This window comes from Lissotriton helveticus, chromosome 3_1, assembly GCF_964261635.1.
Source record: "Lissotriton helveticus chromosome 3_1, aLisHel1.1, whole genome shotgun sequence".
NCBI lineage: Eukaryota > Metazoa > Chordata > Amphibia > Caudata > Salamandridae > Lissotriton > Lissotriton helveticus.
Genome location: NC_136061.1, coordinates 1,070,580,057 through 1,070,604,977, shown reverse-complemented (window position 1 = coordinate 1,070,604,977; position 24,921 = coordinate 1,070,580,057). Strand labels below are relative to the sequence as shown.

The 24,921-nt window shown below is 41.5% G+C and overlaps 1 protein-coding gene across 1 annotated transcript in view; it reads left to right on the top strand.

Annotated features, from left to right (window-relative positions):
- Positions 1 to 22,024, top strand: part of LOC144823277 (sodium channel protein type 2 subunit alpha-like) — a 942,252-nt gene extending 920,228 nt beyond the window's left edge. The window contains exons 26-27 of the mRNA XM_078681632.1: positions 5,927 to 6,197; positions 18,670 to 22,024. Coding sequence (XP_078537758.1) covers positions 5,927 to 6,197; positions 18,670 to 19,865 — 1,467 coding nt within the window. The 3' untranslated portion in view covers positions 19,866 to 22,024. The remainder of the gene's footprint in view (positions 1 to 5,926; positions 6,198 to 18,669) is intronic.
- The last annotated feature ends 2,897 nt before the right edge of the window (positions 22,025 to 24,921 follow it).

Sequence of the window (24,921 nt, the reverse complement as noted above, 5' to 3'; positions counted from 1 at the left end):
AGTTCCCACAATATATGTATTACCGAAGGTACATAAGAATCCATCCAAACCACCAGGCCGGCCGATTATATCGGGATGTGGCTCCCTGATTGAACCACTGTGCAAGTACGTAGATGCCTTCCTGAAACCACTGGCGGAAGCAACACCCACGTACCTAAGGGACACCATGCAAGTGATTAACTTGATTGATCAGATGCCATTCGACAGAAACAACCAGATCTTGGTGACAATGGACATTGTCTCACTCTATACCAGCATCCCCCAACGACCTGCACTAGACTGCATGAGGAGAATTCTGAATAAAAGGGTACAACCAGCAGGGGTTCCCACAGAGTTTATCATCGCTCTGCTTGAAATTGCCATGACTAAGAACTTTTTTATTTTCCAGAACAGATTTTACTTTCAAAGCAAGGGAGTAGCAATGGGCGCTGCATTTGCGCCGGATCTGGCTATTCTATTTATGTCTGAATATGAGCAAGACTGCATTCTTTCCCAACACAATCCATTCCAAAATTCCATTTCCAATTGGAATAGATACATAGATGACATCCTGTCAATATGGACCGGTGAGGAAAGTGCCTTAAGGGATTTCATGGAGTGGTTGAACACACAATCAGAAGACATAAAATTTACCATGACTATGAGTAAAGAACATATAGACTTCCTGGATATTACCATCAAGGACATGGAAGGCAAGCTTCACACTACCCTCTACAGGAAACCAGCGGAAAGGAATTCGCTTCTAAGATATAACAGTCACCACACGAGAGCCTTGCGAGATAATTTGCCATTCGGCCAATTTCTACGCATCCGGAGAAACTGCACCCGGAAGGAAGGCTTCTTCAAAGAATCTGACGAGCTAATTAACCGTCTGATTGAGAGGGGGTATCCAAAACGACTCGTCAAGAGATCCCGTAAACGAGCGTGGTTTCAGGATAGATCCACATTGCTAACACCAAAAGAACGCCAGCCATCTCAGGATCGAATGATCTGCGTCACCACATTCTGCACTAAAAGTAATGACATCAGAAGGATCATCAACAAACATTGGGGACTGGTTGCAGACACCATAGATACTCCTGAGCCTCCGATGCATGCCTTCAAAAAAGCCAAAAGTATCAGGGACTATGTCGTCCGATCCTTATTGGACACACCACAGGCACCGACCATCTAAGGACTTTGGAACCTACCGGAGATAGTAGGTCACTTTCGTTGCACTACGTTCAAAGCTTGCCCAACCTGTTGGGAAACCAAAGAAATCACACACAACAATCAGACCATCAACCTGAAGTCGTTCACGAATTGCAATACCAGCGGAGTAATATATGCCATTCTGTGCCCGTGTGAACTGATGTACATTGGTCGAACCAAACAGAAAGTAAAAAAACGAATTTTTCAACATTGCAGCAGAGTCCGCTGCCAAACAGCAGGAGCCCCACTGGTGGAACACTTTGTGAACAAAAAGCACACTCCAGAATCTATCAGATGGGTCATCTTAGAAAAAAATCACCTTGGGGCCAAGGGGTGGAAATTTGAACTCAATTCTCAATATCAGGGAATGTAAATGGATGCACAAATTCAAGACCATCTCTAGGGGTCTGAATGAATTAGATGCCAACTTTGCCCAGATGGCAGGCTTGGAACCCGAATGATCTCTCCACACACAGACCTAGGGACCAAAAACTATATTATGAACAACTAGGGGGTGTCATTTTACTGCCCATTTAGACAGAACATTTACTGTGTAAGAAAATAGGGTTCACCCAACAACCTATTGGGCTGTACATATCAGTAGCACGTGCAGCTCATATAAATCTAAGTCAATTGTTAAGTACCAATTTAGTATGTATGTACCAATGTCATTCGCTCATTGAACAAAATGCACAACCAGATCGTAAATACCACCCTATGAGGGACGTCTGCATGCAATGTGATTCAACATTCCGATTAATAAGCTAATTTAGAATCTGAGAAGGTACAATGAATTTTGTTTTTAATAAAACACTGATATTGTAGATACCCATGTAATATTGAAGTATAACACACATGAATTGTTTTAATTCTAGATTACGTTCTCGACATAATGTGCAACCAGACACCTGAATACCATAATATGAGGATCGTCTGTATGCAAAAGAATTCGATATAACAATTGCCAAGTCAATCGAGAATTTGTATTTGGCTAATACAAGACACTGAGACTGTACAGACCCTTATAACACTGATGCAAAATGTACAAGAATTGTTTCTATTCACCATGCATAGTTTTATATAACAGTTATTCAATCATTTTAATCACATTCCCGACGAGTGATATGTGCGGCAAACTATTTGTCTTTGCCCTCTACCAGACCACCCTTAGGATCGTGTCAACAACGACATCCTCTACCAAATACAGACCATTACATCCCATTGAGGATATACGGCACCTTTAGACACACTCCCCTGATGATTCAGGCACGACAACGGGATGTTCGTGCAAGTCAGCCTCTGATTGGCTGACGGGTGCCGAGCCCCTAGTCACCCAGCACTGAGCTGCAGCACCGCGAGGAGCCTCAGACTGATCGAGGACTCGTGCTGCATGGACAGATTAAGGCAGAAGCCACACAGGTATTTCAATAACAGTCGGCCTTGTACAAACAACGGGCAATAAGGTTTAACATTGAGTTGTGAGCATATACCCAATCACACCGAGGACTAGCTTTGTATATCGACCTAGTTCTCATGATAACACACTGAGGCACGATAATGCCGATCAGATGTTTTTTCTACTGGAGCACTAGCGCTCTCAAATGATTCTTACTTTTTGAACCCTTGATGACTACTGTCCAATCGGCCCACCCATTTTCAAACCACTTTTGAATATGCTATCAAATGTGCGTGTTGGGCTATTAATCACATAATGCATGCGCTGGACCTTTTGTTAACCACACATGGCTGCAATTGTTATGCCCCTAATGTGAATCCTAGTACCTCATAAAGGTTTTTCTCTCCAGAATGATGCCAGATTAACCCGGCGATCATCACCAAGAAATGACTGCACGACCAAACGTCCTATGCTGCGGCATGAGGACGCACTCCCCAGTAAGTGTCTCTCCCACAAATAGGTTTTCTTGGCTGCCCAGTCAGGACACCCCCTTGAGGAATCCTTTTTATTCTCTATATATTTCAGAATTTCTAGGAGCATCACAGCCCCTCACAGGACGGTAACATCGATTGACCGTCACTCTCATGTAGGTATCTCCTACATTTTCTACCTAATTGATTAACCAATTCACCACGCAGGCCATTGATTATACCTTCCGCCTTACTTCACAGGCTCTCCATTATGTCCTGATGAAGACCCCAACATGAGGCCACAATAACCCTTCAGTACACAAGTGGTCGAAACGTAGACTACGCCAACCTGACACACCATAGGATCTGAAGCAATGAATATATTTTTACCTATGTGTGATGTATCTGGGAACATTAATACTACCTTGATTGTAAAGGCGTATTTGATTTTACTGTGATGGTTCAATGTCACACTACCTTTACCCAGTCCCTCACATACCTTTTCACTTTCTTTCCCAACTTCACTGAGAGCACTATTTGAATGTAGTGAAAATACAATTACATTGAATGATTGACTATTAATTATACTATGATGAATTCCTTGAGATTTCAATGAATATTTCCTTGTGGATAATAAATGCAATTTGATTAAGAATATTGCATCAGTTATACTCTATTGAATTGAATTATATGTGGTGTTTTTTGGTATAAAGTGAATACTTGTATATACATAATATAGTTAACTCGGACCGCTTTTCCTTTGTACTTATCTAAGACCCCAGGCCCTTGAGTTTACAGGGCAACCCCTTTATAACTCACACAGCATTTGCAAGGTACTGGATCTCAAATACTCCATTAAAGATATGTTACTTAAACTATTTTTGCTCCACAAATTATTTAAAGTCCAAACCAAGACTCCTCATCAAACCCAACTACATGCACTTTCAGGTTGGCCTACTTTTGCCCATGTGTCTTAATAATACTTCATGTTTACATTAAGCCATTATCAGTTATTGAATGTCTTTGTTCCACTGGTCCATCTGGGGACAGTTTCGAATTGTATATACATGGTGGTTCTCCTGCACTAATGGTTTTATTTTGGAATTTCCTATTTTTCATCTGGAAGCTACTTACCCCTTTGCTATATTTATTTTGTGGATAATTTGCTACATACAACTCCCAACACAAATTTCTCTGAAGAGTGCAGAATTATCAAACATGAGCCAAGGCTACCCTAGGGGAAATCTAGTTTACCTTTGTGTGTCTTTCCGAATAGACAGTCTGAGAGCTCCATCATAGCTTGCATCAAGCCTGTGACCTATCTTCCCTACTGGTTGTTGATTTCCCTGAAAAGAGGGATTCAAATTACCTTGATTGTTAGCAGTGATGCTCTAATTTATGTTGACAACTTCAAAGAAGTAGCATTTTTTGCTTTCTGTGACTCTTGTGATCTTAAAGAGTTTTCAGAAACTTCTTCAGTTTGAAAAAGAGAAGCTTTTCATCTTTTTCTTTCTTAATCTGCATTCTTTTATGCAGACCAAATTAGGGGGATCATTACGATGTACGCCTGCCATCGTTGCGGTGGTTGGGACCGCACGCCAGTAATGCGGTGGCCCCACCATACATATTACGATATGCCTGGGCTTTTAACATTGCAGACGGTTGCATCCCCGTTCCCAATGTTAAAAAGGCATGCACTGCATTTCGCTGCACTGCGTGGGAGGCACCACGCGGTGCCTGCCACTTAGTGCATGGAAATGCAGGGGGGTACCAAAGGTACCTCCCCAGCGCAACCCCCCCAACATGGAGGGGGCCATCAACGGGCCCCCGAATCCAGCCTCTGCCTGACTTTTTACGTTGGGATGATCGCATAGACCCTATATCTAGGGGGTCATTAGGATATCGGAAGGACCGCCATCACACAGGAACTTCCCACCGCTGAATTATTATGGCAGTGGAAATCCCAATCTGTCCGTGGCGGACAGAAAGTCCGTCCGCCACGGTTCAGCAAGGCGGTCCTTTTGCACCCGGCTTGCAGAACCAATACACAGGCCAGCATTGCGGCGGTGTTTTGCAGGCACCGCCGTAGGGATTACGATATCCCTTTCTGACTGTCTTTTCACTGCGGTCATCCCAACGTAAAAAGTCAGGCAGAGGCTGGATTCGGGGGCCCGTCTAGGGGGTCATTAGGATGGCGGAAGGACCGCCATCACACAGGAACTTCCCACTGCCGAATTATGATGGCGGTGGAAATCCCAATCTGTCCGTGGCAGACGGAAAGTCCGTCCGCCACGGTTCAGCAAGGCGGGGACTAGATTGGGTTGCATTGATTGGTTTAAGAGTCCGCTTTTGTGGTCAACTGTCTTCATGTTGTTCCTTGGGAAGAATTATTTTTTATAATTTGAAGTTTGTGATACATTTGCAGAGAAAGGGTGTATATTTATAACAGGCATTTTATTTTGTAGATTATCAGAAGAGGAGACCTGCATGATCCCTAGAGACTATGCAACTTTATCCTTCATTTGCAGAATTCCATACAGACTCTGGCTACTTACAGAAAAGACACAGCATGCACAGCATACATGTGAATGTTTAAATATTGCTGACATCTTTCTTGTGATTACCTGATTATGCAACCCCGTGAGCATCAGTTGAATGGAGAAAGACAAAAGTCTAATGTTCATAAGCTAGGCTGTTGGCCTGTTCACCTATTCCTGGAGATATGAATCTGAACGTCCAATTGTAAAAAAGTTCCAAAAGCCTATTGTGAATAATATTGTTTTCTTTTTAGGCTAAATTACCTGATTTCCTGTCAATTAGCACACGTGTATTTTTTTAAATGTCATTGATTTCTTTGTTTATCTTCCAGAACGCATTCCAAAGCTTCATTTTTGATGTGGTAACAAAACAAGCTTTTGACATCACTATTATGATTCTCATCTGCCTTAATATGATAACCATGATGATCGAAACAGATGACCAGAGTAAAGACATGGAGAACAACTTGTACTGGATAAACCTTATCTTCATTATCCTATTCACTAGTGAATTCTTGCTTAAATTGATGGCACTTCGCTATTATTACTTTACAATTGGCTGGAACGTTTTTGATGTTGTTGTCGTCATTCTTTCCATCATAGGTAAGAATCAATTTTCCTTTGAAAATGTTGGCTATTTGGATGAAACTTACATTCGTCTCAGAACTTTAAATTGTTTTAGAAGTGTCCGTCATATTTTAAAATGCGGTTGATAGCATGTCAGCCAAAGGATGAAGATAACTATGCAGTGCATTGACACATCGATCATTGCTTTCCTATTGCAGTCCTTCTAATGGACATTACTAAATGTGTTTTCTGGCTAAGTCTCAATTAATTGTGTGGTTCAATTTGGCAGAATACAAGGGTCCTATTACGTGCAGGGCGCACTTTTCCTGTTTGCGCCACAGTGCACCTTCAAATAGGTGTGCTGTGTGCAAACAGGGAAAGTGCACCTTATTAGGTTGAATGCTCTGCCCTCAGGGCAGCCGCAAACTTGCGCTGCCCTGGAGGCAGCGCATTCAAGTGAAATACGGAACTGCTGCGTCAAAGCCGCTATGTGTTTCACTGTGCAGGCGGCACCCACCTGCGCTTTAAAGAAGGGAGAGAGATCCCCTTCGAGGCGGGTACAATGAGTGACTGCACCCACCAGTAAGGGGATGTCTTGGCGGTTTTGTAGCGGATTGTTAGTGCACCCCCTGACAGCTTCTTTACCTCTGCGCCCATGCCCATAATATTGTGTGGGGGCAGAAGTAAAGAGATTACCACATTTGCATGGGATCACACTCCCATGCAAATAAGGGAATGACTTCTTGAGATAGAGCTGTCACAACAGGTGCACTTCTGCAACACAGGCCCAGATGATCAAAAGAATGTAATGGTTGAATACCTCTCTCAGACATTTGCTAATAAAATCTTCTGTGTTCCTTAAGAATTAAAAAGTCAATGCATTCATGGGGAGTCTGTTTCCATCTCCTGTTGCTTTTGAGGAATATTTAATTGGGACACTTTAAAATGCATTACAAGACACTTCATACATCTATAAGAAAGTGGGCCTTGTTTTGAGTAGTGTAATAACTTCAAAATTCGGCACAAACACTGAACACCTTCCCCCAGCAAACACGTGGATGAATTTGTAATATGAAAACAGTGGTTGAAATGGAATACTGTGAAGTAGTACCCATGGTAAAGTCCTTAATAGCATAGTGGAAAACAAGATTAGGTGGAAAAACTTGGTCATGGTAACTCTCCCAAGGGCTTTTTTGTGGCAATGCTTACTAAGTGACATGGGAAGAGAGACTATGTATTCCATAAGGGAGAGAGAAACATAGTTTACTTGTGTTTTATCTTCTATACCTAGAAGAGTAAAGGAAAGGATATAATTTAAAGCACTCTTGTCCCATGACTTGCATTGGACACATCATGTTAAATAGTTACCTTTCTTTCAGCGTTCAATTGTGCAGATGCATAACATGGTTGTATGTGATTTGACAGAAATTTTAAAATGTTGATACTGTTCTGGTTAATCCTTTCCATCAAACCCATTTCTATTACTTGTTCACAATATGTGGGATTTAATGGGATGTGAAAAGATATTGTGAGAAACTGGGTGTCTGTCGCAGTACCCGCCCCCCACACTTTTTTCCTGTTTTTTCATGCAACTTTGACTGAGGTGTACTGGATCCCTTCCAACCAGGCTCCCAGTACCAGTGCTCTTTCCTTAAAAGTTTACCTCCATTGGAACCAATTCAGTTACCCCTATAAGTCCCTAGTAAATGGTACCCCAGGTACCTAGGGCATTGGGACTGAAGAGTGTCTCCTACGGCTGCAGCACACATTTTGCCAACCTAGGAACCCCTCACCAAGACTATGTACACTTCCATCGCAGGCTGCTTGTCTTGGTGCAGAGGAATCCAAAGAGTCGACATGGCACAAAGCCTGGGAGGTATGCTCTCATACACTGCATGAGATATAGGGAAGTCACCCCTACTTCAGTCCTTACAGCCTTAAGGGAGGGTGCACTACTTCCCATGTGTGGACATATCTGTACGCGCAGATAGGACCCTGCAATATCTGAGCCATTCTTGGCTAATATATGTGCACAGGGGAGCCATAAGGAGTACATGGACTGGATACTTGTCATTACGAGTCTCCTACCTCCATGATGGCTTCACTGTACCCTAAGATGTTTGGTACCAAACTTCTTGTCTTAATAATCCTCACTGATGCCAGCTTGGGATTTATTATTAAATGCACACAGGAGACTCTTTACAGGGTGCCCTGAAAACCACTGGTGTTGTCTCAGGCTTGTTTGTGCCAGTCTGCCATCCCAGACACGTTTCTGACCCATGGCATGAGAGCCAGCACTCTCAGAGGGCAGAGACAAAGCCTACTCTTGGCACACCTCCTCCAGGACAAGAATGGCCTTTCTGGGCGGGGAGCTTCAAAGGCGTTGCACCTTTGAAATCCAATCCACGAGCCTCCAGATAGTGGGGAGGCCAAGCCCCCTTTCCGGCTCCACTTTTGGTGGGTGGAAAGGCAGGAAAACTAGTTAGATTAGGAGGAGGGTCCCCTCTTAGCCTACACGCCCCCTAGGGTGGGGCAGGTGATGTAAACACCTCTCTGGAAATTCCACCATCTTGGATGGTGGGAAAACAACCTATCAGGGTTAGGGTGGTGCCCTTTCCCACTGGAAGTGATCACTAGAGGGTGTGAACACCCTAAGTAGCCCATTGGCTACCTCCTGTCTCCCCTGTAAGCCCCCTCTATTTTGTATAGAGGTGGCACCCCGAGACCTGAACAGCAGTTTCGACAGACAAGAGAGGAAAAAGACGAAGAAGAGCTGCTGCCAGAAGACTGATGCCCTCCAGCAGTAGAAATTGGCGCCAAACCCTGCCTGCTGCATGGAAGACTTGACAATATTGGTGTGCTATCTCTTCCTGTCCCTGTGAGGCCTCCAGGAACCACAGACCCCTCCAGCCTTCAAGAAATCACCCAGAAGCTCCCTTGAAGTGAAGGTATCACTCTCCTGTACACCGCAGGCACCAAACCTGTGAAGTCCAGTTTGTCGACTTGCTGCTCCCCGGCGACCTCGATGCAGACATCCTAAGTATCCACGCATCGCTTCTTATACTCCTCGCAACTCATCCTCGATGTCTACGCAACCGCGAACCAAAGTACTGTTTCATCGGGCCAAGGCTGGTCCCTGTATCCAACCCATGCTCCATTGCGGTCAGCCTTAACGTTTGGATTTGACCCGATATAGCATGACCAGATAGTCCCAGTTTTATGCTTTTAAGCTCTAAATTTCAGTTTTTATTTTTTTTATCATAACTTTAGTTATACATATTGGATTTTTGTCATTTTGGTCTTATTTTTTTCAATAAATAAAACTCTATTTTACTTTCTGTGGTATTTTGCACAGTTTTACTGTTTGAAGTACTGCACAGATACTTTACACATTGCCGTTTAAATTAAGCCTGACTTTTCTATGCCAAGATACCAGAGGGTGAGCACAGGTGATTCTAGGGTAAGTATCTAACTTACACTGACTAGGAATGTGGTTCCTGCTGGGACAGGGTGCATACCACTGCCAATCAGAAACTCAGTTTCTAACAGATGGTATTATCCTTCAAGAACCTAAAGTAACCTTTCCAGTCCATGAACTAGGGCCTTGATTGTAGCTAGGTTGTTTTTGTTGGCTGTTTGTGGAGTATTCATTCATGGCTCTGAAAACCAGGTTAGTCGATGTTATCGTTTTTTGTCAACACGAACGCTGGAGCCCGGGGAACATTAAACGATGGAGTCTCATGTGATGGCAGATATTGTGATGACATTTTAATGTAAAGGGTGAAAGCCCTCACCCACCCAGAGGTGGCATGCTTCATCTTCGGGCCCCACTTCACTTTGGGAGAGATACTCTATTAAAGTGGGCTACAATCTTTGTGGGAATGAGGACGTTTTCAGGTGGAGATATCAGCCACTATGTAGTTGTGTAGCTAAATGTAATATGGAGAGGGGAAAACTGTTAAAACTACCTACTCGCAGAGAAACACATTTTATTGTGGTCTCCAGTGAGTGGAGTCAAAATGAAGAGGGATTTTTCTACCTTCATGGTGAAATCAACATCTTTCGACACATCTAACTGCCCTAAAAAAGGTTGTAGGACCTCTCTTGAGAACCAATCCTCTATTATGTCCATTTTAAAAACCACTATCACAGTCATCAGTATTCTGGCTCCTAGCAGATGAGTGTGCATAGTCCTGCCTATGGTAGGTTGTATAATTGAAAAGCCAGGTCTTCAGCTTCTTGCAGAATTGAAGAAGAGAGAAGAAGCCTCTGGTGTGGAGTGGAAGGTAACTCCACTCTTTAGGAGCGATGTAAGAAAACACCCATCCTCCTGCTCTGGTTTTATATATCCATGGGATGTGTGCGAGTAGAAATCCTGTGGAGGGGAAGTGTCTGGGGGATTGGTGGAAGGAGATGCAACTGTCCAATCAGATGGGGCCTGAGTTGTGAGGTACCTTGAATGTGTGTGTGTGTGTGAGGAGTTTCAATTGAGCCTGTTTGTGTATCTGAAGACAGTGTAGTTTCCTGAGGTGGGGAGAAAGCAACTCTCAATTTGGTGAAATAAATAAGGTGCCGATACTAAGGCTATGTACCATCTGTGGGACAAAGATTTCCATTATTAATGGCCTAGTAGAAACAATGTACATAAAATCTAGAGACAACCAATGATTTCTAATTTAGTATTGTTTAAGGTGAAATCAATAAGTAATATTACACATGCATTCATGTAAAGTGTCTTTATGAACATACAACATGCAAGGGATACCCCTTACAAATAGGAATGGACTTATTATCATCTGATCCCCACCCCCATGGACCACGCACTTAACCTCGGCATCATGCTAGACTCCTGGCTCACAATGTACTGCCAGATCAATGGAATTTCCTCAACCTGCTTCCACACGCTCTGCCTGCTTCAAAAGACTTTCAGATGGATCCCCGCAGAATCCAGAAAGACGGTCATCCATGCACTCATCACCAGTAGAGTCAACTACAGCAATGCACTCTATGCCTGCGTCATCCATAAACAGCTTAGAAAACTTAAGAACGTACAAAATGCTGTAGTCTGACTGGTCCTCGACATACCCTGCCACAGCCACATAACACAACACCTCTGACAACTCCACTGGCTCCCAGTCAACAGGAGAATCACCTTCAAGCTTCTCACACATGCCTACAAAGCTCTCCACGATGCAGGATCAGCATATCTGAACCACCGTCTCTGATTCCACGTACCCGCCAGACAACTTCGCTCCGCCCAATTTGCCCTGGCCACCATCCCACGGATTCACACGACCAGAACCTGTGGAAGATCCTTCTCTTACCTCACAGTCAAGACCTGGAACACCATGCCCCTCCACCTCAGGCAATCCCCGTTGTTGACTCAATTCAGGAAGGATCTCAAGACCTGGCTCTTCGACTGATCCTCCACTCCCAGACAGATCAGAATCCCCGTCACCCCCAGCGCCTTGAAACCCTCACTGGTGAGTAGCCACACTCTACAAACTCCTGATTGATTGTGATTAATTGACTTGCTCTTACCTTGGCGTAACTTACAGCGGTCCATCCCCTCTTGCATGTCAGAAAGAATGGGTCCAAGCTGAAAATGTAATTAACTGTACATATCAGGATTCATGTGTAGAAAATAGCTTAAACAATTTAGTAAATGATACTGCCTAACGAATAAACACTTGATTCATGGCAAATGTTATTAAGTGTTTTCTTAACCAGCACCCAAATGGCCCTTCAAATATGATGACAGGCTGTAAACCTATTTTGAGACAATGGAAAAGACAATAATACCAATACATTGTGTCATCTATAGTAATGTCAGGCGTATTGGTAGGTACTCAATACCACAGAATATGTCAGCTGAATACTATGGTTCAGAGAAATCTTGAGCGAAGCTCCTCTGAAATGGCAGAAATATATAGGGAAATTTGTAAGGCAACAAAATATGTAAATAAAGTGAAGGTCATCAAGAACGAGACTGCATGCTTTATGATGTTAAGAACTGAATCAGATCTTACTGCACGGCCTCACAGATTCCCCGGACATCTCACGATTTGAGGACCACCTTTTCCACATGACGCTTGCGATGGCAAAGAACTGCATCCTTCGTCATTGGTGCTTGCCAATCTCCCCCTCCCATGAAGAGTGGCTTTCGGCAATGTATCAGACAGCATCTTATGAGTGGATCATCTACAATCTACAGGACAAGGCAGAGGCCTTCCTCCTCACCTGGACGCCCTTCCTATGGTTCAATGGACGTTAAATACTGTTGAACCACTGTGGTCAGGCTGGGCTCCGACGGCTCCCCTTGACCTTGTGAAATCACACAGGCCTCATGAGCCGACACTCTCACACTCCTACTCACTTTCCCCACTCCCCTCCTCTTACTCTCCTCTAAGCATGGGCGGATTTTACGAATTGGCAATCCGCGAAATTGCGTATTTACGGATTCGCAATCCTCAAAATCCGCGAACTCTCGCGAATTTGCGGATTTTTAATTTTTTTTGTGTTTGCAAGGATTTCTGCCAGTTCGCGAGGGTTCTGTACCAGTTCGCAATTGCGAACTTACTTGTCGGCTCGCAACGGCCGCGACTATGTAGTTTCTACATCTGGTTCATCATCACAGGTTCACAGCACCCTCTGTTTCACCACTGCCACCCTCTGGTACACCCATGCCACCCTCTGGTACATCACTGCCACCCTCTGGTTGGTTTATCACTGTAGATTATGGGGGTGAAAAAAAGCAAGCACACCTGCCCTGCTTCAACTGACATGAATTAATTTGGGGTTGATTAATGTGTCACTGAATTTAAACTTCCAGTCTGGCTGGCAACTGCTTCCTTATCTGTAATTTGCTGAACTCTGAAGGGGCCCCTCAGGAAGCACTACAGGGAATGGTTACTAATGATAAGATTGAACTTTTGCACCTGCTGAGTGCTTTCAGTTTTGTCTGTAATTGCTTTCTGTTGCAGTGTAATTTTTTTAACAGGACCTTTGTTGTATACTTGTAGCTATTCTCTGAGCCTGCTGTGAGGGTCAGAGCAGGGTCATAGAATAGTTGCAAGTAGGCAAATGAACTCTGAAGGGGCCCCTCGGGAAGCACTACAGGGAATGGTTACTAATGATAAGATTGAACTTTTGCACCTGCTGAGTGCTTTCAGTTTTGCAAAAATCCAAATATCCAGCAGCATCCACAAAAGTAATCCTTCCAGGTCAAGATCCAAATCAAAGTGACCAGCACATGAAGAAAGCACTGGGAGGAGCCTGGTGGACAGGAACAGGAAGTTGGAGACTGTGGGGCACTTCCTTCCTCCCACCCCCACCCCCCAAATTGGACTCCTTGCAAAGAAAAAGTGCAGGCAAATGTCAACCTGAAGAGTTATTCTGATAAAAATCATAATTTTCAAGGTTTATGCTGCCTGCTGGTGGATTTCTTGTGCGAAATTGCAAATTTTGCAATCTCGCAATTGCGAGATTGTCGCTGCCCGCCGCATCTACGTGTTTGCAAGTATTTACTCCCGCGAAATTGTATAGTATTCTAGTTGGCAAGTGCGACCAAGCAAAAAATCCGCTTCGCACGGATTTTACGAATTTTCGGCAAGTTCGCGAGAGTTTGCGGATTGCGAATTTACCGAAAATCCGCGAAATCCGCGAGCGGAACGGATTTTACGCCCATGCTTACTCTCCTCTCTTCTTCCTCTACTTGCCCTGTGCCTCCTCTCTTCTCTCTCTTCTGCCTATCTCCCCCCTTCTCCTCCCTGGGCCAAAGGGTTCCCATGTCCCTTCCCTCTCTCCTTTCCTCCTGCCCTATCCCTATCTGAGCTACCCTGCTTGGCACTGACCGTCCCAGGAGGTACCGTAGCTGTGTAGATGAGTCCCAGTGATACCCCTACTGCGCCCACGTGAATACTAGCCCTGGCGGGCTACTGCATGCCTTGTCCCCCACTCCTTAATGACTCCTCCCCAGCCGCGGTCGGTACTGGGAGTACCTGCAGGGAGGTGACGTGGGGAGGGGAGGGGCAGGGTGGGGGGCTAGTAATGCATGGATTAAGGAGCTTTACAGGTAATTAAACATATAACTAAACAAAACGAATTTCGTTGCATGCACTGCATCCCCAAATGCGATGCAGTGCGCGCAACGAAATTTGTTTTATTTATTTATATGTTTACTTACCTTTAAAGCTCCGTAATCCATACATTACTACCCCTCACCCTGCCCCTCCCGCTCCCCACGTCACAGCCCTGCAGGGACTCCCACTATCGACCGCGGCTGCTCCTCCCCATTTATCTACCAAATCATCAATAAAGAAAGATGAAACAAAAATATTTTAATCAGGCGGTGTGTGCCTTGCACGGGCTGACATGATTATAAAACGTTTTAAAAATGAATAAAAAGTATGATATAAGGCCTAAACATACATGATGTCTTCCTTGTCGTGCTTTCCATCTGTAGGAATGGTATATTGACCCAGACGCCATAAAAAGGGCAGTTTGAAATGTGTGGAACAGGGCATGTTGATAGTGAAAATGCTGAGGTATTGCGAGTTTTAGGAAACCTATGTGTGTGTTCTGAGAACGCTTTATTTCTGTTGGACAAGATGCCTGTAATTGCTAGCACAAGTGGTGTTTCACATTTTTCTCATGTTAGGTTGATTGTTTTTTGTATCATGCTCGTGTAGTATCCAGGGTGTCTAAAGACCAAGGTCCAGAGTACTACTTATCTCAGTAAAATGGCACATGATGAGATGCCACAGGGATGGTGTCCTGTACCCTCGGTTAAGTCCCATAATAGGGTCTGTATACTATGACTTATTGGTGTCCTGGGTCTAGGTCTCGTATGTACAAGTAGGCCTAGTAAATTACAGCTTCTTTTAAATCCGAACAATGGTCTTGCAAGTGCCATACTGCATGTAATATGAATATGCCAGTTACGGTTGATCATATGTTTAATTCTGTTAGCAAAGTGTTGTTTCATATTTCTCTCAATTAAGGGTGATCTGTTTTTGTTGTTGTTCTTGCTCAATCCTAGCTTTGCCCTCTATTGTAAGAGGCATAGGGCCATATGTATCAACACTTTTCCCCATAGACACAGAATGGGCAAAACCCTTTGATACATCTGGCCCATAGAATCTTAAGCCCTTCTTAATAGTTGGTTGGTCAAGACATATGCATGAATTTCGTTGGAGCATAAATCAGAAACTTCCTTCTGATAGAAAGGAACTGTCCAAGAAGAATATTTCCAGAGAGAGAACGAAGATGGAAACTACGAAAATGAAGTGAGAAGTTCCTGTCTGCAGGTATACTACAGACTTCAGCTTGCCATCGTGTGTGGAGATCAGTAAATTTCAGATGGAGGCTACATTTGTTAATCCGAGTGATAAAGGATTTCGATCTATTTTCAAAACCTTCCCAGTTATATCATTGATATAACATGTCCATACCTTGAGGTTGTTCTGGATTGGATTAGCACCATGTATCAGATCAGAGTAAGAGTAGCACAGATGATAACTCCAATATTATTTTTTAAAAGATATCCTTTGCATGTTGCTTGTTCACACAGACATTTTGCACAAATGTGTACGCAGTGGCACTTATTTGTGTTCACCGTAAACAATAGTTAAGGTAGAAGCATTTTCTAATTGTCTGTCTCTTAGATTGATGTACATTGTCTCTACTAGGTATATACAAGATGAAAAACACTGCTTCATTGACGTATGCTTAGGCTTTGTAACAGAAGACTTATTTATTTAATTTATTCCACCAAATGGAGTGTTGTTTTAAGAGAGGGTAGGTCCTGAAGCAAACCCCTAGATGGGCAGAAACATGTTGGCCTCACCGTAAGAATAGAACCATCCTCCTACATGTTAACTCTCCCCCCTGGAAACCCCAATAAAATGTGTCTGTCAATAGGTAGTTTTAGCAGTTTTACCCTCTATTTTTAGTTTATCCCCACACCACAAGATCCATCTCCCCACTACCACATAGTGGCTGATATAGCCATCTCAAGAGCTCCCCTGCCCCCCCAGGAGCATTACCCACATTGTCAGAGTATCTCTACTAAGTAAGTAGGTAGATGTACTATGCTTGATTAATTAAAAGGATGCATACATTAAATAGACATTAAAATCAGAATGCATTGCTCTAATACAAGGAATTAAACAATATTAAAATGATCCACTTTGTATTGTACGTAAAACAATATAAAAATTATCTCATAAATGTTAATTTCCTCAACACAGTTGGTGCTTAATCAAATTAAAAGTCAGTTTAGTAAGGATTATCTTATTAGGCTGTCAACCCACCAAGTTCCTTCCCAAGTTTTTGCTCTTTGGATTTTTCTTTCTTTCTTTTTTATTTTTTAAGTGGTGCTTTAGCCACTCAAAGTGTTTCTGGGCAATGAATAACAGCCTCAAATTGCCTGTGTTAGTAAGATCATGATAATGTTCTAAAGAGTGTTGATGTGGCGTAGCGGAGATGACTAAAGTGGTGCCCATAGATAGATAGATAGATTTTTCAGTCTCTGTGCAGTAAGATCAAAAAATGTTGTAAGGTGACAATTAGCTGTACTAAGGTTGGATTAAAACACAACATTACCGCCTGCCTGCAGGACCTGACTCCATGCTGGTTGAAGGATGGTTTTAATAGGGTATCTGTACTAATATGGAGAGAGGCTTGAAGATGAAGCATACTACATCTAGGTGGGTGGTGGATTTTATCCTTTAAAATCAAAATATCATCTCACTATCTGACATTGTACGAGACTCCTTTATTTAATATTACTGAGCACTCTTCGTGTTAATAATTTAAAGAGGAGGGAGTGCACAGTTTTCCTTGTACACCTTCATTCTTCCTTCCTATACAATTTTTTTTTGTCAACAACAATTTGGTTTGGTAAGGAGTATGTCTAGGGAAATTAAAGAAAGTTATTGTATTGAATTATAGAATGTAATCTAGTCCTCTAAGACAATAACGGGGGGGAGACCTACTCCTCATAACTTACAATAATCAAGTTTCCTAACAGCTAGTGAGAAAAGTTCGGTCTCGGCTGTGTGGCAGGGAATATTTGAACCTATTAATTTACTGTATATTGAGTTTTTGAAAGCTGTCTTTTCTAGTTGTGTTCATTATGAATGTTCTCATGCTCTTTGAAATGTACCCAAGGTATGTTGCCGTGGATGTTAGAGTAAAGCTGTCCAGAAGAAGTAAATAGAGTATGGGAGTGAAGCTAGTGCCGAGGAGACCAGAAAAAAGTTTATTTTGATATGGAAGAGTCTACCATAAGATAGTGCACTGCCATCCTGCGCTGGGTGGCTGTAAAGCATCGGGAGATTTGTTCCTTGAATATAAGATTGAAAGTAGGAAATTTGAGAAAGATTTTAGAATCATCTACTTGGAGATGTTAGGAGAAGCCAGAAGATGTAATGATATTGCTACGATATGAAGTATAAAGTGAGAAGTTGAGGGAGCCTGGCACTGAAAATTGAGGGACACCCACTGATAGTTAAACCAAGGTGGAGTGAGTTGCACCTGAGACTGGGAAGGACTGATAAGAGGGACGAGTTTAGATCAAATACTTTGATCTCAAGATTTGTAAGAGTGGACAGCAAAGTGTGGTAAATGAGATTATTGAATGATGCAGAGACTTGGTTTGGGTGAGTAGAGGTTATGAATCAAGGTTACGATGCATTAGAGAAGGTGTTTTCAACACAGTACAATGCACTGAATCCAAATCAAAAATGGTCAAGCGGAATATGAGTATTGAGGAAGAAGAAAAAAAGATTAAACTAAGCATTCTAGAAGAATGGAAGTAGAAAGACCAAATGAAAGTTGTGAGTGAAAGGCCAGCATTGGGTTTTATTAGTATGGGCAGGGCCACTGCCTGCATTGAAAGATGGATTGAAGATGAGGTAGGATGCTACACATGAAGTATAAGGAGTCCTGATAATGGAAATTGACTCGGCAGGAGATGTCTAAGATGATGTAGAATGACGCAGAATGGGTAGAAAGTGTGGGATGAGTGTACGATGAATGGGGGCTTGAGGGCACTTTTGCTTCACTTGTTCTAATGTTTGAGATCTCAGTAAAAGGGAAGAGGAAATGTTATTGACTGAGATCAAAGGATGTGTAAATGGTGCTTGAAGGGGAAAGTAGTACTAATGACCCAGAAAAATAATACAACCTGCAGTATTGGGATTTTTTCTAGATGGCCCTACGCACCAAACATTCAGGAGCATTCCATTTAACACCTTAAGTAAGGTGTATTACTATCCTCAAAAGCCCTCATTGTAATGCTTGATGTATAGATATCAAAGTTCTCTAGTGTTAACATTTTAACGAAATATGTTGTACATTAATTTAAGTTTATGTTAATTACCCATTAACTGCTCATCAGCAAAGTATATGTTTTAACAGTCAGTATTAATAATTGCTGTTTGTTTTTAAAGTAGCAGTAAATACGTTGTTTGTGTTAATGAAATGATCTTTCTTTATCTTGCAGGTATGTTTCTAGCTGAAATGATTGAAAAATACTTTGTGTCCCCAACCTTATTCAGAGTTATCCGACTAGCAAGAATTGGCCGAATATTGCGGCTAATCAAGGGTGCAAAGGGAATTCGAACACTATTATTCGCCTTGATGATGTCCCTTCCTGCTTTGTTTAACATTGGCCTTTTGCTTTTCCTTGTGATGTTCATCTATGCCATATTTGGAATGTCCAACTTTGCCTATGTCAAACGAGAAGGTGGAATCGATGACATGTTCAACTTTGAAACTTTCGGCAATAGTATGCTCTGTTTGTTTGAGATCACTACTTCAGCTGGCTGGGATGGCTTGCTCTCACCGATTATGAACAGTGGGCCACCAGACTGCGACCCAAACATACTCCACCCAGGAAGCAGCACGGCCCGAGGAGATTGTGGGCATCCATCAGTTGGGATTTTCTTTTTCGTCAGTTACATCATCATTTCCTTTCTGATAGTGGTAAACATGTACATTGCTGTTATTTTGGAGAATTTCAGTGTTGCCACCGAAGAAAGCGCTGAGCCACTGGGCGAAGATGACTTTGAAAGGTTCTATGAGGTCTGGGAGAAGTTTGATGCGGGTGCAACTCAGTTCATAGAATTCAGTAAACTGTCTGATTTTGCAGATGCTCTGGATCCTCCTCTTCGCATTGCCAAACCCAACAAAGCCCAGCTCGTAGCGATGGACTTGCCCATGGTAAGCGGTGATAGAATTCACTGCCTTGACATCTTATTTGCTTTTACCAAGAGGGTTTTGGGTGAAGGCGATGAAATGGATGCTCTTCGCCTACCAATGGAAGAACGTTTTATGGCGTCAAATCCATCAAAAGTCCCCTATGAACCAATCACTACCACTTTACGACGGAAGCAAGAGGAGCTCTCCGCCATTTCCATTCAGCGGTGTTACAGGCGTTACCATCAACGAAAAGTGAGAAAAGAAGCCTTATGTGCATATCAAAAAGAGAGGAGACGCACAAACTTAATAGTCGTCAAAGAACGGACTGGTTTTGATAAATATAATGAAAATTCAACCTCAGACAAATCAGATATTTCCACCAGTACCATTTCCCCACCTTCGTATGACAGCATAGCCAAGTCAGAGAAAGAGAAATGTGAAAAAGATAAAGCGGAACGAGAAGACAAAAGCAAAGATGCCAGGGAAAGAAAAAAATGAGTTGCAACCACAAAACGTTTTATTTTGAGTGGCACATTGTTTACAGCCTTTGAAAGAAACCTTCGTATGTTAGAATGACTTCTCTCATTACATAGTTATGGTCAGTGCCTATAAATAGACAGAGGTCATTGGTCAAGGGACCTTATCTGCAAAACTGGAAAACCACCTTGGCTGGAGATTACTGTTGCCCCTCCCAGCTCACATGGCTCAAGAGCCTAGAGTCAAAACAACTACTGAGCCTGTGGAGAGAACAGATATGACACACATCTATACCTGTCTGTGCATTAAGCTGTTGAGTGTGATTAGTATATCCACTGCTTGCGTTATTATATGTTTTGATGCTTTTAAAAAGGCAAAAAATCCGTGTCTGAAGAAACATTCAATTTAGACGCTTTTTTTAATTAGATGTAACTATTTTTGTAACTGGATTTTATGTTGGTAAAAACGACTACTTAATGCTTTAAATGTATGGGGACCAAGAATTTACTTTTCTGTTGGGTATGCGCTAAAGTAATCTGCTAAATGCCATGGTGAATTCATGGTGACAGCTTTGGTGGATAGAAAGCAAATGCCTTCATGAACTAAAGTTTTGTGTAAGGGTGTATGAAATTGGCGTACTTTACATGTGCATAGTTACGTGAATTTTTTGGGTAAATTATGTAAAATCACACATAATTATTTGAAGTACAAAACCAACATCTGGCGCTATATTTTAGGAGCAATAAGTCTGAATGTTGTGCTAAACAAACAAAAAAACACAAGTACAGCAAACAGCAGGCTCTTGCTTTGTTCTGAATTACTCTCATTAAAATTTCAGCCTTGAATGTTGCTTAATTATGTAACATGGCATAATAGTGCAGTTTCAGGAAATTCACGTAACAAGTGTAATCTGAAATTAAGCGAGATTACACATGTGTAATGTAAATGTCACCCAGACCTAGTTTTGCATAGGCGCTTCCTATGTAACACAATGCAACTCAAAAGATACCATAGATTTACACCATTTTAAAAGCCCTATATGTACAGTGATAAATTGCATTGAGTTGTAAAAGTGCTGCCGCGGCACGTGCAGGTAAGAAGAGTGGAGCGGTGAGACCGGGTGGGGGGATTTCGACAGACGATGACGAGGGAAAATTCATTATTAATTTGATTTTCCCGCGTCGTCGTCGTCTGTCGAATTCCCCCGCCCCACAGCTCTTACCTGCACGGGCCGCGGCTGCCCCACGTGCGCCAATTTTACTAAACGAGGGCCATAAAGTCACTAAAAGCAACACGTGTCTTTCATGTGCTGTGGTGCTTTCGGATAGATGACGTCAAAAATGTAGGTTATTATGCCATGCCCAAGCGGATCTTTTCACTTAATGTGCCTGCAATAGCTCCTGTTTCTTTTTCACAGCTAGAAATAGTGTATGTACACTCAGTCAGCGCAAACTACAATCTTAAATTCTAGAGGCACAGATGCAATGTTTTTTTGTCAAAGTGCTCTTCTGTATAAAACACGCCGAGTGACTCTGTCCTAGGATTCTTATGTGACCAAATATCAACAAAATAACCTTCACAAATACTGTCCGGCTTGATCTCGCAGTATTCTTCGGCTATCTTCGCCTTTCAGCAGGGTTGACTTCATTTGTGTCAATGAAATCACTTCTCTTATGTAAATATGTATTTCACCACACGGTGAATGTTTGAGCAAATAATAATCAAGGATAAGGGCAAAGTCTTTATTGTGTTATATATGTGACATAGTGATTAGAGTTTGCAAACTTAGAAGGGTAAAACTGCACCAATATACATAGCTTGAAAGTCATCACAACTGCATGATGATGTCACCCGTGCTGCTATACAAGCTTCTTCCACTGGTCTGAAGCATTTTAGTTTGAGAAGCCATATGTCACTGCTAAAGTAAAAAAAAAATCAAAAAATGACATAATGTGTTCATTTTAAGCAATAGTTTGGTACTATTAAACAACTTCTGTTCGCATTTACATAATTTAAGTGATACTGTTTGGTCAAAGGCCAAACTGGAATAGTTATGTTACAAAGTGCTCAATCTTTTGAAATACATGGTTAGAATTTTCAGAGAAAAATATGAATATTGTATAAAATCATGTAATTTTATTTGTAGCATTTTGTTAAAAAAATATAAAAAAAAGACTGAAGGCTTATAGCTCAGTTTCTCCTTTTATGGTCTATGCGTGTACTTTCTGGAATCACTGCAAGTGTGTGCGCCGAATGAACAAAGGATGACATTTGCTGCTCTAGTACTTTTTCGTTTATATTTACTGCTTAAATAGCAGATGCTTCCGTATTAGTAATTTCTCGCATAACAGAGCTGCACTGACAGCATCAATAGTTTAAAGACGGTTCTGATTTTCTCAGCGTTCCTTGCATAAACCAAGGTTTCAATTTGTAAATGTTATTTTAATTCCTAATGGAAATAGTGGCTTTTAAAACCCATCAAACGTTTTCACACGAATTCATGCATAATTAAATGAAGTAACAATAGCTCAGTTAGATTTGGTGAATTAGATTTCCGCATAAATTATAAGCTAAATATAAACAGAAAGGGCCATTTCGCTAAAGACAACGCTGCTACCAAATTGAAATACACCCACAATGAATGTGTACCTTGAAGAGGACTGCAATATGCCGGATTCACAAAAGTAAATGGAAATTCAATTATGTAAGTGTATACCTGTATGATAACTATGCATTACCTATGCAATGCTTGTATACTTTATGCACATGTAAATCTTCACTTGATGTACAAAGGTGGACATGTCTTCAAAGCGGCCTAGAAGTCGGCAAACACGTGCAATGTACATTTACTACACACCTACAAAGTAGTGCATTTTGTAGAATCATAAATCTTTGGAAAGTAATTTTCAAAAATGTTAACTTTGCACCTAACTTCTACCTGCAAGGACCAGGCATTAGTCTTGTGGAACATAGCAAAAAGGATACAGATCAAACCATTATATATGTGCTGCAAGGTGGACTGGGGAACACATATAATTTTGTAACAGGAAAACATTGTACTGTAAAACATATGGAAGCTACAGAACTTTACTAATTGGATAAATGTTTAATCCCCGAGTGTGATACGCTCCAAATGGTCCAGCGTTCCTGTATGGATATCATACATATATAAGTATTTATCATACATTTCAGAATTATACATCAGGCACACAGAAATGGCTATTAATTATTACATTACACATTTGCTTATATATAACGTTCGCCAACATGTGGTGGCTCATTAGAGACTGCAGATACATTGATACTGTAGTTATTCACGTAAAACATCCATAAAATATGCATGAACCACTGACAAAATAACATTGCTCACTCATCTAAAAGTAATGAAAAGAGACTCTAGCTAACCAGCCTAACGTTCACAAATATTTGAAAAAGAAAATGTGATCATGTGCAGAATCAAACCAGCCCTGTTCCAACTAAAACAAAGGATTATTTTTTGTATCATGCAAATCCCCAAAATACCATTATATTGATAGGTGAAGCAACATTTCCTCAAGAGCTCGAGTTAAGCCATATAAAAATTGCAGACACAGTGCAAGGTAACCAAAATAAGCAACCAAATTTACTCAGGAACAAATGCACTATGAAAATTCTCCTTCAGAGCCCCATTCCTTTCAACAAAGCCTTCTGGTTTCTGCTGGCTGCATTCAAGCTACACTAATGCCCACTTGAACACCTCCCAAATTAAAGAATCTAAATATCTTGGCCCACACTGGAAGAAAGATCATTCTGTGAAACAATGTATATCTGGTTCACACGTCTGACCATTCTGGAACATTTCACCTTAAATGCCAAGAAAGAAAGGTAAGATTTATGGTTACTCCTATTTGCAATGAACAAGTTCATGTTCAGACTAAACTGAAACTTTCATTTCATTGCTTCATCTGTATTAGATATTAGTTCCATGGAGAAGTGAACACAAATGTTCCTAACTCATACCCAAAACTTTGAAGTCCAAACCCCTCGCATTGAAAAATTATATTCTAATACAATACTACTATCCTATCACTCATTCTACTTAAACGTCATGAAAAAATTAAAAAATAGCTATAGCTGTACATGACTTATAGTTCTCTGTGTTATGCTCTGTAAAGGCCACAACAGAATTAATTGGTCAGCCACAGAATGAATTCTAGAAATCCTCTTAAGATAATCACTACAATTCATATCATTGAAACCGATCGCTCTGACTGGTAATAAAACACCTACACTACCAAAGAGCACAGCAGAAAGCCGAAAATCCATGCTCAACCGAGCTTCTCTATAATAATATAAAAAAATAGCAAGAAAGATGAACAACTAACTTCCAGAAGCATCCTACTGCAACCCACATGATTAAAAAAATCACTGAAGCTCAACATAACAAATTCCGCTCACCCAGAGGCAATAAAGCAATACACTCTGATCTCATAAGTACCAGATCTATACATATTCAACTTTCAAACCTTATTTGATAATCAATTCAAAATAACTGTACTATAAGGCATTCAGTGTCATTACTAAACAGTGTATTTTTATAAGAACTGCATAACCTAATATCCCCTATTAAACATGAGACTAAAGAAGTAATGTTTGTTTATGTGTGAAACATGGCCACACTCAATATGTATTCTACAAAGTATGGAAGAAAGTTTGAAGAATGGATGTTGATTGTGGACATATTTGATAGACAGGCATTATCCATAAAAATACAACATCTCTTCCTTCTAATTGTATGGGAATGATCCTAAGCAAATTATATTTGCTTACATGCTACACTAAATATTTGTGCATGTAATACTGATAATATTCAACCAACCACTTAACCTACCTCTGACTACAAGGTAACAAACTATGCGCATGATGTTTACCTGCGTGACTACGTTGCTTCTCTTCCACAACACTCTCTACTCACCCTCAAAAGGCACAATCCAACATTACCCAAAGTACAAAGAAATACTGGTTTTGGAAAGTAACCAATTTTTTTTTACTTATATCAGAATCCAAAACACAAGAACAACCACAGAACAACCTGCAG